The 13,882-nt window shown below is 39.4% G+C and overlaps 1 protein-coding gene across 1 annotated transcript in view; it reads left to right on the plus strand.

Moving 5' to 3' along the window:
* Positions 1 to 8,886: 8,886 nt before the first annotated feature.
* Positions 8,887 to 13,882, plus strand: part of LOC139477686 (U5 small nuclear ribonucleoprotein TSSC4-like) — a 36,857-nt gene continuing 31,861 nt past the window's right edge. The window contains exon 1 of the mRNA XM_071260066.1: positions 8,887 to 9,160. Coding sequence (XP_071116167.1) covers positions 8,887 to 9,160 — 274 coding nt within the window. The remainder of the gene's footprint in view (positions 9,161 to 13,882) is intronic.

Raw genomic sequence — 13,882 nt, forward strand, 5'->3', positions numbered from 1 at the left:
CCATCTGTCGGCATAGCGTTTATATTTATAGGATAGTACTATATCGAAGTAAATACCACTGTATAATGTCACTGTTCATCGTATTTAAAGCAGACACGTTGGTTAAAGTAGACCTCTTCTCCCTATACTCTCAACAGTCACATAAATGTTCGGTCCGACCTGGCCCGGGCTGTGAAAATCAAATGAAACCTCATATGTATCATGAAATGGATCACATCTATAGACTGATATTATATCAACCAAAATACCACTTTATAGTGTCTCAGATCGCGCTTTTTAAAGAAAACAAGGTGCTCAAAGTGAAGCCCTTTTCCCTCTACATTCTCAACATAGTCTCTATCAGAATCAACTCAAACCTCACAGGTGTAACATCAAATGTATTCACATCTATAAACTAGTATATTATCTACCTATATACCACTTTATAGTATCTCAGATCGCAGTATTTAAAGAAAACTAGGTGCTCAAAGTGAAGCCCCTTTCCCTCTACATTCTGAACATATAGAGAAAGTAGAAGGCAAAGGGCTTCACTTTGGGCACCTTGTTTTCTTTAAATAGCGCGACCTGAGACCCTATAAAGTGGTATTTAGGTAGATATAATACTCATCTATAGATGTGAATACATTTGATGTTACATTTGTGAGGTTTAAGTTGATTTTGACAGCCCGGGCCAAGTCGGACCCAACACAAGCCAAACACTTCTGATAGAGACTATGTTGAGAATGGAGAGGAAAAAGGGCTTCACTTTGAGCACCTAGTTTTCTTTAAATACTGCGATCTGAGTTTCTATATAGTGGAATATAAGTAGATATTATACTAGTTTATAAACGTGAATACATTTTATGTTACATCTCTGTGATTTTGACAGCCCGGGCCAAGTCGGACCGAACACATGCTAAACACTTCTAATAAAGCACGTTGAGAATGTAGAGGGAAAAGGGCTTCACTTCGAGCACCGTGTTTTCATTAACTACCGCAATATGAGACACTTAAGTGGTATATAGGTAGATGTGATACTAGTCTTTAGATGGAAAGAATATTCAGTAACTTTGAAGTGCTAGGACAGTTATTAACACGTGTCGTGTCAGCCCTATATATGACATTCGCGAATATCCACTTCTGAGTCTTGTATGGCCGCGTTCAGCTAACTTAGCGGGTATGCTTTGACGAAGGCGAACACGTCTCCCTGTCATGTCTCGGGTGTGCTCTCTGAGAGAAAGGTCAGGACTCATAGTTGGCCATTGCATTCTGGTGATGAATTTTTTCTGCTGGAGGTAGTCATTTAAATGCGATACGTGCTCGATTGGCAAGAGCGTTAGTGCCTTGAAAGACAAAAGGTGGACCAGCATGGCGCGCAAACGGCACCATGATTGGCGCACTTATGTTATCTTGTTAGTACTGTCCAGTCACCCTTCCGTGGACAATAAGCAGTGGCGTTTGTGGCAGTCTTAGAGACCGTGACCCATACCCTAATCTGTCACGTTGCCTTACGGTGATGTTCGCATGACGTTCTTTAGGACGCCTTTAGACACGCCTATATAGAAAAAATCTGGACTCATCTGAAAACATTGTACGATAACCATCGGCGATTCACCCAGTATCTATGCTCTGAACACCGATGGCCTCTGGCTAGAATGTGTCGATTTGTTGACAGTGGTACAACACCTGGTCGCCCGTCATGAGAACGATTTCTAAGTGTCTGATCAGTAACTTGAACTCCGATGGCCCAGTGCAAGTGAGCAGCGATTTGTTGGGCTTTTTGGGCTCGATTTCATATAACCTGGTTTCTAATTAATCCAGCCTGGTTGTTAACAACTCCCGCTCGTCATTTATTTCTTAAGTAGATGATGCATTCCCAATCTAATCACAAAGACTGCATTAAACAGCAGCAGAGATTTTACGTGGTACTGTGGAAAATGAAAATCAACAATACTTATCCAAATACAGAGCGATTTGACGTCATTTCATGCTGAAAACAGGTTATGTGGCACTAGGGACGCAGTTTATGCCTTGCAAGCAAGAAATCAAATGACCCTGAAGAAACGGTGAATATCTGGATAACCCTGAATCACTCGTCACCACCAGCACCAGGAGTGCACCCAGACAAAAGATCATCACGTAAGCGCTGACCCATAAAGACAAATCATGGTGTCCACTGTAGCATAGCCAAGTCCAGGAATCGTGGTGCTGGAGGATCTGGCACATGATACAGCCACAGACTTGCTATCTACAATGCCCTTTTCATCATCATTATAAATTAATTCCGGTTTGTCAAATAGATCTTACTTCTTCATGACCTCATGCAAGTCTTGAAAGTACATATGACAGTTTCCTCGGAAGTACCTTCTTTATTAAACGCCGGAATTCGAATAAATGGCGGGGTCTCTATTAGACGCCCGGCCTCGATTAAACGCCTGGTAGTTTTTTTTATGGACGAAATTCTCCCCATTATTATATTTGCGATTAAACGCAGAGGGTAAAACGTGTCTGAAAGAAATATACGACCGGTCGTTTATCGAGGAAATACGTAGCTCTTGGTCTGTAAACTGCAAGCGACGGGGGTATGTTCAATGAAAGATGAGGCCGTCGCTTCATGGAGTCTTAGAACCATTGTAATGAGAAAGGGTGAGACGCACCCCGTCTGCCAAGATTTGTTAGAAAGTCAATGGCCATTGCTGATACTTCAGCTGTTGTTTACTTGTATCTTACTCTACTCCTACTCAAAGTCAAGATTGACGAGTGTCATATTTTATGGATTCAGGGTATATTCTGCCCTGAGCCCCTACCTCTCAAAGAAATTTCAGGTACTGAAAACATCTGTACAACAGACTCTTTGACACCCAGATTGTCATTAGCAGCGGCCAAATAAGCACATGGTAAGGCTTCAGGGTCTTGACTCCAGTTTCTACACGGCTGTCAAACACTGCCCGCTGGGACTCATTAGCTGCTGTGAGCCGCTTTGCTGACTAACGCAACTGAGGGATACAATACACTGGGTTACCGTCTGTAAGGACAGCGGAGATAAACTTTGAGGCAATATCTATGTGTAGTACTGAAGACTGACTGCTTACCCGTGATCAACGAATATTTCGATATTACAAAGGGTGCATGTTTATTCATTGCTGCAACCTAAATAAACAGATACCAAGAACGATGGAAGCTCATCAGGTGATCTGATTTGGAAATACCCCTGATAGTAAAAGTTTGTAAAAACAAAGTTTCCCTACAATGAAAGCATTTTCGAATTTCGGATTGGGTTGATAAGATGACTGAGATTGATTTTGATTCAATGCCTGCGTTTCATAGCTTGATACTTAATCGTGTCATGCAATGCCATGTCAATAGAGTTATACTGCTAAAATAGCTGCTTTTCAGGTTCTCGTTGGCAGACTGACTTGTTGCCATGGAACGAAAATAAAAAAAAACATTTCCTGTGTAGGACAAGGCACCAATTCAGTGTATGCTCCAAAACGAACGAAGCATGACGGACGGACAATGTTTCTACATTCCCCGCATAACTTCATATGGGCGGGGTATAATAAAAACAAAGCATTAAAGTAAATGTGCATGAACAGTTATGTACTTTGGTATACAGCAAATACGTGTACGTATTATTTTTGCACGAATGAAGTTCAGTTCATATACTCAATACAGTAAAAACAATTTAGGTAACTAAATTGCAAATACTACAAACATTGATACTCCTGTAGTGTCATCCATGTTTCGTGGTCCTACCTTCACTCGTGTATTTGTCGTCATTCACTTGATGCCCAGTAAATGAATTTATTAGCGGTATAATTAGTGGTAGAATCGCTCAGTTTCCCTTACAAAGGTTCCCAGGTGTATTACATGTTATGCAATATGCACGTGACAGCGCAGCAAGGGAGGAATGATCAGTTGTTATGAAAATATATACTCAACAACAAAAGTTCCCGTGACACCAATATTTTAGTGTATTTTTCAAACAAGTAAAGTTTGGTTTTCAATAATGTAGTACATGTATTGAATCAAGTCACAAAAACGCAAATGCTACAGAAAAGCATGAATTCCATGCAAAAGTTGACTTTTATGCAAGCCCCATGCATTTAACTACCCAAGAATGGGTATAAAAACATGTTAACGGGGTTCCATATGCATGGTTTAGCATCGTACTGACAACATCCACTCAGAAAAACAACAAAATTACACAATTATTCAACATTACGAAACGCCACGTCTGTCCGAAAATGAGCGTCTTGAAGTCTTGAAGCAGGATCGAGTCAACGTGATGTTGCAAGACAATTTAACGTCCACAGAAACGCAATTTGGTGTTTATGGTAACGTTGGCAACAGACGAAAGCAGTCAGAGACCATCAGAGAGTTGCAGGCCATACGTTACCAATAATCGACAAGACAACTGGTTTCGAACAACACACCTACGAAATCGATTCCAGCCAGCAACAGTGACTGCAAGAAGCATCCCTGGCCTTCGACGAATATCTTCACAAACCGTACGTTGTCGCCTCAGATGTGCAGGGATTGTCGCCAGAAGACCTGCCAGACGTCCCATTTTGTCAGGAAACCACCGTCAAGCACGTCTACGGTGGTGCAGACAGCGTTTACGCTGGACGGCCATGCAGTGGGGACAACTTCTATTCACTGGCGAGTCTCGTTTTCACCTCAGCCACAGCGATGGACGGATTCGTGTGTACCGACGTCGAGGTGAACGTTACGTCAATCATTGTGTCATGGAAGAAGATCGGTTCGGGGGCGGCAGCGTTAAGGTATGGAGTGGGATTACAACAAGACAGAGGACCCGTTTGATAGTGGTAGAGGGAAATCTCAATGGACAGCGCTACTGCGACGAGATCATCGGCCCTGTTGTTTTACCGTTTTTGCGTCTTCATGGCCCAGACATTACCTTTCAACATGACAACGCCCGGCCTCATATTGCTAGACTTGTTCAGGATTCTCTTCAACCAAACAACGTGAATGTCATACCCTGGCCGGCTCGCTCCCCTGACCTCTCACACCAATTGAGCACATGTGGGATCAGATGGATCGGCGCCTTCGACGTCAACCACGTGTTCCACAGACACTCCAGGAACTTCGAAACATGCTCCAGTAGATATGGACAGATATCCCACAGGACTTTGCGCGACGCCTGGTCCATTCCATGAGACGAAGATGTGTTGCTTGCATCGCAACCAGAGGTGGACACACACGCTATTGACATTTTGGCATGTTCATGTTCTTTTGTAATGAAATCACGCATTTTCTGAAGTCAGCATGGCAAATTAAACCATTTGAACACTTACAGGGGGTGTTTATCTGTTGCAAACCGAAATTGTTTCAGATTTGGTAAAAAAATTAACTTGCATTAAATCGTTTTCAATGTTACAGGAACTTTTGTTGTTCAGTATATTTAGTAGAAACGACACAATGGCGACAAAGTATGTCCCAAAAGGCTTTTAAATTGTTGAAACGAAGAAATTTCTTCCATTAAATAGAACAGTTTACCACAATGATTTTGACATTCTTAAAGTGTTCTATCTAAATTTGTATAGAATACTCAATTGCCTTTTCAGCAAGTCACATCATCGATGTAAATATGCGATCTTTTAAATATTGCAGGTTAATTGTGGTAACAACTTAACTTTTCCTTAACTCATGTTCCTAACATCTCAACGTAAAGTCTAATAACTTTTACATTACATAACAATAATTGTTTGAAAAAATCAACTTTAAGAACACTTTGCCTTGTTAAAATACTAAAATAGTGTAATGAGAAATCTTTCAACCGCACAGCAACACAAAATTTAGTTGTAACTTGCATTATTCCAGATGGTGTTTTAGAAGAAAACATGCGCTCAAATCATGAGTCAAATAGAAACAACTGTCTTGTTTTCAGCACAAATATATCTACGATCAGCGTTCTTGAAATTGGAGATCAATCACTGAGTACAAACGGTACAGTGTCATCATCTGTGATGACAAAGTACTTTATGCTGCATTATTTCTTCGTGTGTGCGTTTTACATGGAGCTCGTACTGCTAAACTTCTGTGTAGTTTTCCCATAGAAAAAGAATTTTTCAAAATCTGTCAACTTCCAGAAGCTATCAAATATCTCATTCCTTTTCTCATTGGAAATATGTCTGGCACATTTGAAACGACATTTCCCCTCACAATCCTTAGTTGTTCTCTGCTATCCCTTTGCAATTTACATGGTCCTGCCTACTCTGTTGCCTTCGCTCCCGGATATTTGATTTCTACTCTGTTTCATTTCTAATCCTCTTCCTTCCTTTTTTTGAACTTCATTATATGTGCTCTGTTCTGTTTCAAATTCGTTCAGCTCCTCTGACTCATCTTCTGTTCCTCTGTTTTCTTCATCCTCACCATCTATCTGTTTGATCTTGGAAAATGTTTCCCCCCCTTTCAGGTCGATGATCCCGTTTGCCCATTTCCCTTTCATATCATTCTGTTTTGTTTCCTCAGTGTCCTGTGGTTTGTTTCTCTTCTCACCTTTAGCACTTTTGTGTTTCTTTTCCTTGTACCCATGGGTAACTTTTATTTGTCCAACAGCTTCTTCATCTGATTCATCAATGGCTGTGCTTTCTTCAGCAGGTAGAACAAACAATGTGTCACCTAATTCACTATCTGGTTCTCCTACAAAATTGTCATTTGTCTTTAATTCACTTATTTCCTGCACTGGAAACAAACTGATTTGAAGCTGTGCACATTCTGAATTTACTACCTCTGTGAGCATTTCTGTATCGTCAAACTATTAATTTATTGGTTGCATTGGTGCAACTTCCTGTATGGATAAGACGGGATCAACAGATTTATTGTTAATATCAACGTGTTCATATCCATCATAGCAAAAATGAGTTTCTAATAATTGTAAAGCATGTGCCTGATCCATTTTATTTCTTGTCTCAAAATAAATTGAAATAGCAATCAGAAAAATGTCCTTCTATTTCTCTGTAGAAAACTTGTCTTGTGATGCCTTCCTCAAGGCTGATATAGAGGAACAGAAGGGACTTCCAGCAATGTTCCATGAGCCTTCTGCACTGATCTAGTGAAAAGGATATTCCACAAGCATCAAGAGAATAGAGAGGAAGGTCTTGTGCTAAATATTTCATCCCAGTAGATGAAAGAATTTTGAAAGATACATACAGTTGATCCAAACTACCACATTGTCAAATAACAGCAAATTCCTCTTCGCTATCAGAGCTGCACACATTTCAAGATCTTTCAAGAACTTGAGAGATGAAATGTTCGATCCTGCTAGAAACAACCATGTGAGATTAGTTGCGGAGTCAAAGGATGATGACAGAGTTGAAATGGTCGAATAGCCAACGTCTAACGTCTTAAACCTGTGTGAGAGAAGCAACACAGTCTCAAACTGCTCACTTAAAACGCTTAAGTGGTTCAAAAATTCAAAGTTTCTCCACATTATGCTGGTATTTGGAATGATAAAATGAAGCTCCCAACAGACCCTGTTAGTTGACTGAAGTAGTTCTAATTTATGTTAACCCGACTGTTGGTAGATCAGTCAGGTTCATTTTAATATATGTCAATGCAAGAAAGAATTAAAGATAATGTTTGACACGTTATCACATCCGTTTAGTTTTATAATGTTCTATCTTCTTCATACACAATTATAATTTAAATGATACATTCATATTTAATTATATTAATGATACTTTCACCTTAGCACAATAGTGTTCTGTCTTAAAGCAAACTTAAGTTCAATTTTATTCAACGTACAGAGACTACACTTTACACCCATTATTTTGACGATATACACATTCACAAAAACGAAAAATTATTTTGCTTTGAACTCGATACATACGTGATTACAGTGGATAAAGATGACCCCATACTCTCCGCCATGAGCTCAAAGGAAAACTCTGTTCTGATCACGTGGTACATAATAAGACATTTTATTGGCCAGGAAGTACGGAACACTTTAAAACTAAATTAAAGTGTCATTTTCTTGACAGAACAAGACAATTCTGTAAATTGTGGCTTTAATATTGAGCAAATACTAAATTTGGCCTAATTCATTCGACAGAACAGTATAATTCTGATGCTGCGATTTGTTGCAGCTGGTGCCTTGCATTTTGTTATATTAATCTGATACTTTTAATGTACAAATCAGAAGGCTGAGAATTATTGTTTTCTTCATCTAGCCACACATAAATTACACGTTTTATTCATTTGTGGCATGCAAGAAGCAGCTAGGCAGTTGTGATGAGTTGTCTCCCTTGATGAAAGCGATGGTCGATAATAAGCTGGGCCCCGTCTCTAATATCACAAATTGACAACGCGCATAGGGAGCCGGGAACCAGCTTATTGTAGATAAATGAACGCTAAGCTGGTTCCACTGTAGCCTGGTTCCCTGGGTATGCTGCGCTAGCCCTACACATTGTAGTAAGATGGTTCCCGGCTCCCAATGCGCGTCGTCAACTTGCGCCAAGCTATATATTGTGATAGAAACGGGGCCAAGCTTACACAGTGTAGCGCCAGCGCCAAGCTCCTCACCGCGATAGTCCGTTCATGGAGCTCTCTATGTTATCGCTGCCACCAGTCAAAACTCCCCACTGTGATAGGTGGCCCCAACCATGCTTGGAGTTGAAATCGCAACCGCATGACCGTTATGTTTACAAACAAGTGACGACGGTCGTGACGCCGAATACACTTACTGCTGATAAATTACTTTCTTTGTTTGTCAATTTGAATTTCAGAGCACCTTTAGAATACAGTACCACAACTTCTCGTGAGGACGGTCTCTGCCGCAGGTCACATGTCTCAAAGACAAGCAACCACCTTTTGTTAGAATCCGTGGGACGCGAATATGATGGCATTCTCAAAGACATAAACAAAAGTATAAACGTTAGTAATATGGGATTAGAGGGCAAATTTCAAGATTCTTGTAATGGCCGCGCCCACACTGGTGGCAGCGATGTTACCAAGAGTGTAACGAAGGTGTCACGCGCTGGGAAGGAGCTTGCGCCAGCGCAGCATCGTAATAATAGAGAGCTCCGCGCATTTCGCTGTGAGGAGAAGTTACCGTCGTTCCTCGTACCGAAACTTAAGGTGCCAACTCAGAGAGAACACGTGCGCTGCAAGGACGTGAAAACGTTTTATGGAAATTACACGTCCCCAACATCGAAAGGTATGTTTCGTCAGTAAAATATTGATGTGGTCACAGATTTCTAACCGATAGCCTGAGTCAGAGTAGCCTACTATTCCGCACAGTCACTTATTTTCGTGGTATTTCGGCCTAGATATCACGTCACCTGTTTGCTATTATTGAAACAAACCATACCATACGTATGCGCAACCCATGTATTCGTGTCACTGTATTCCGTTTAAATACAACCTTATCAAAGATTTTGTTCATTATTCATCTGAATAATCTTATTGGCCATCTTGATAATCTTTTGGGGGTAATGACCCGTGAAGATCCGGGGTAGAATAGGTCTTCAGCAACCCATACGTACCGTAAATGGTGGCTATGCTTGTCGTAAGGAGCGACTAACGGGATCCACTGGTCAGGCTCCACTGGTCAGGCTCACTCACTTGGTTGATGCATATCATTGTATCCCAGTTGCATGGATCGATGCTCATGATGTCAATCACAGGATTGTCTGGTCCAGAATTAAAGGGGCACTGATCTAAAGCAAATCCCCGGGACAGGTTGTTGCCTTTTTTATTGTTTATTCCCAGTGAGTACCCGGATGTATAGCAGAAATCTAGACTAGTTCGCGACCTGTGCTGCGCCATTCGTAAGTGCATTAGTCACCTTTATGGGAAGTAATAAGGATGTATGGTCACATTGATCAACAAAGTGAAATACAGTTTTCGAGATAATAAGGAAATGTAGGTATCTTTGTGAATAGCATCGGTAATGGTGACGATGCCATGATATGAGTGTATTCCCTTTGTTTGAGTAAACCTAGACATGTAAACACTCACTTTTGACATATCCACTGTGCAAGATGACAGTGATTAATCAATCAACGTATTTTCTGTTAATCCTTTGATGACTAGGAACGATCCGTTGATTTACAAAAAAAGTAAATCAACTGATCATTCATCTATTATGGAATTATTATGGTTCTGTTCAGATGAACAAAACCTTCCAAATGACGTGCTGGTTTTCTTAGGGGAATTAGTCAGCAAAGAGCCGGAGTCACAGGAGACTAATTACAATTTTATTTACAAGAACAATTAACAATGAACAATTTACCATATTTTTTAGAAAATAGCTGGGGTGCCACAGAGAATCGGTACAACCCTCTGGACTGTGGGAGAGAGATCTGCTTGGTTAAAGCGACAAATCCCTTCTGCTCAACATTGGCTTCTGTATGTATTTAACAAAAATTAGAACAATAAAAAGGAATATGATTGGTTGATACACAATGGGCTGTGCCTTGTGGTAAATGAATGGCTAGACAGAGGGGAATACTTAATCCTGTTTAAACAGAGGCTGTATGACCGTCTTTCTCAAAACTGGCATCTCTCCATAAAGATCTCATCTAAATGCAAATATTACTCACAGTACAAATCTCTCCTTAATGTAGAAAAATACTTATTATCCTGTGAACTCTCTGCTTATTATAAAAGATAAATATATGTATGTTTAGGTGTAACAACTTTAAACTTGCAGTTGAAACTGGAAGACATTCTAAAATCTCATATGAAGAACATGTGTGCATGTATTGCCACTCCAAAGGTTTAACTCTAATTGAGGATGAGTATCATGTATTGGCAATCTGTGACAGATACCGAACTGCAAGAAGAGAATGCTTTGCTGAAAGTGAAATCAACTTTAGCACATTTCAACAGTTTTTAAACCTTATGTCAACAAACTCCACAAGAACTTTAAAACACATTGGACTATTTCTATCTAAAGTTATGAATATACGTAACTCATGACTGTTCTAACATATTCTAAACTATTTGTCTTAACATAATGCCATAGTATATAAGCATGTATGATGGACATTATGTTAACATGTATTATGGGCTGGAGGCCTGATTACTGAATAAATCTGTCTGTCTGTCTGTCTGTTAATCCTGTTGGACTGGCACTTATCTTGTTTTACTGGGTGCTTTGAAAGAGATTATGGTGTCACTATAGACGAGCTTGTATTGGGGCTAATCCTTAATGAGTCTAAATTGAAGTAATTGCTGAATGTTATTCTAATATAGGTGATGACAGATTTACTTAAATAAAATAGTTCAAGGTAATCTATAAGACTATGTAGACATCTTTTGTCTGGGAGATGGGACCTTGATACCTTAGGCTAGCATTTATCTAAAAGCTTCAAATCTATTAAACTGTGTAGACATAACACTTGTCTTATTAAATAGTATGTCTAGGAGATGCACTCCCATTACCTTAGACTAGCATCTATCTAAAAAGCTGTAACTGAAACTACTGATATTTTATATGTGCATTTTACCTGATGATAAGTATTACTTGCAAAACTATAATCATATGAAATGATGTATAAATATTACACCATGATAACTCATAAAAGCACTTGATGTGGATCTAATTATTATAGGATAACTAAGTATAAATGTTATATCATGATAAGATGTCATAGCGACTGATTTACGACACCCATTGTCTGAAGAACATTTAATTGCAAAGGCTCATTACCCTGGAGCCATGACATCTATATGCCTTGAAACACTTAATTGCTGTTATTTATAAGATGCTAATCCTAATTGTAAATCCCCCTTTTTGTGTACATCGACTGTCTGCCATCCTGAACGAGATGTGCAAGTGTGTCACTGATGAATTACTGTTTATATTTATATATATTACTTACTAAATGTCAGGTGACCTTGGCTATATATCTCATTGGGACTTACTAATTTGTGTTTACTTACATGGACTCAATCAAGGATATATATTGTGTGACTGTTGAATAGTGCAACCAGGTATGTTTGATCATAGCAAGTATATTAATGCCAAAATGTGTCTTTCCAAAATTCAGTTTTGGATATGTGCAATATACTCCAAATTACATCTTTAGTCAAGCTAGATCTTTGAAGTTATTGTGCAGGGAATCTTTTAAATGTCTCCAGGCCACGCCAGACATATAGATACAGCTAGGGCCCAGACAAACCTGAGCTGTAGGGTTATCGAGTCACACCTTAAAGCTCGACTCGTAATTTCAAAAATCTAAACGACAAAATTTGTCATTTGTTACAAGTTATTTATGTGCACAGTTTGGTACAAAATTGAATGTATTGTCTAGGACTTTGAATTCAGATTAGGGGTAATCTTGGGTGAGCCACCCCCACACATATGTTTATTGTATGTCAGTATTAAGTAATTAACAGCACAGCAATATTCAGCATTTCAGAGTTTTGATATCGGAATTAAGGATTTTTTTTTCTTGGGCATCGCTCCCACAATATCTGGGCAAGCTCCGTCAAAGACACGGGAAGAGCACCCATTGTACTTAAAAGGGCAATAGTACCCACAAGTACAGTTTGAGTCGCGCGGTAAAGTTAGACTCCTAGTTTCAAATTTCTTTATGCGAAATATTTGCTGAGATGTTTAATTTGTACTTTTATGACATTACTCATTATCATTATTCGGTACTGAGTCGCACCACCAAGCCAGACTCCTGAATTCAAAGAATATCTACATGTATAAAGTAAAACTGTATATGCCGCAAGCCATCGTGTCCAAGTTGTCACTTCCTACTGAGGAACCATACGTCGGCCTCTTGCATATACGAGTGTGCAAATTATTCATTAATCAACGTCGGACCGACACGCGTTGTTACATCTCTTGCAGGGCTGCCACGTGTATATTACACAACACACATTTCACCTCACTTCAAACCTGGATTTAGATTGAATAATTACCCCAGACAAAATAAATGCCAAATGGGAACCTTTGTCAGGTAATCTAAGTGGTGCTACCACTAATTGTACCTGTAATAAATTCATTAACTGAGCATCTAGTGAATGACGACAAATACACAAGTGTAGGGTTATACCAGAAAACGTGGATGACAAAAGGGAGTAGTAATCGTATTATCTACGCAATCCGAAATCCGAAAATGCTTCCACTGCATGGATACTTTTTTTTAATTATTAAACTATAACCATCTGGGGAATTTCCAAATGACGACATCCGATGAGCTCCGCCTTTCTTTTTGTCTGTTTGTTTAGGCTGAAGAAATTAATTAACATGCGCCCTTTGTCGAAATCTTTATGGATCACAGTTAACCAATCAGTGTTCAAAAATGCGTAAAACAAATATTGCCTCCAAGTTTATTTAGCTGTCCTTGCAGACGGTAGCCCAGTCTCTGGTCATGCTCAGTTGTGTTGTGTATCATCCAGGTACTCACTGGGAATAAACTATAACAAAGGAATAACAAAGGCAACAACCAGTCCCAGGGAATTGCTTTAGATCAGTGCCCCTTTAATTACTTACAGACCGCCGTCATATAGCAAAACAAACAAATTATTGGGCTAATACATTTTTGTTAAGTGACATGATAAACTGGTAATAAATTAATATTGGTAAATAACCGAGTCTGGAGCAGACGATGCAGTGATTCACTTTCATAAGAAGTATTGTGTTCTAAAATACAATGTTTGAATTAAGCAAATTTATCAAAAGATAAAACATGACAGATGAAAAACTAAAATTACCAAAACAAGAGAGTTCTGGGTTTTCAGCATTTCAGGGGGAGGATGTCAACTATTCTGAGTCTTTGTTTCTAAACTATAGCCAATAACCTCCGAGCTTACTCAACTCAGCTCGGATTATTCTGTTTCTGCTCCAGTGACCACAATGTGTGCATAGGCTTATAATGTTACTGGACTTTCCTCTTGTTTCTATTAAAAACAAATGCAC

Source organism: Haliotis cracherodii, unplaced genomic scaffold (genome assembly GCF_022045235.1).
Source record: "Haliotis cracherodii isolate W230 unplaced genomic scaffold, xgHalCrac1.p SCAF_34, whole genome shotgun sequence".
Taxonomy (NCBI): domain Eukaryota; kingdom Metazoa; phylum Mollusca; class Gastropoda; order Lepetellida; family Haliotidae; genus Haliotis; species Haliotis cracherodii.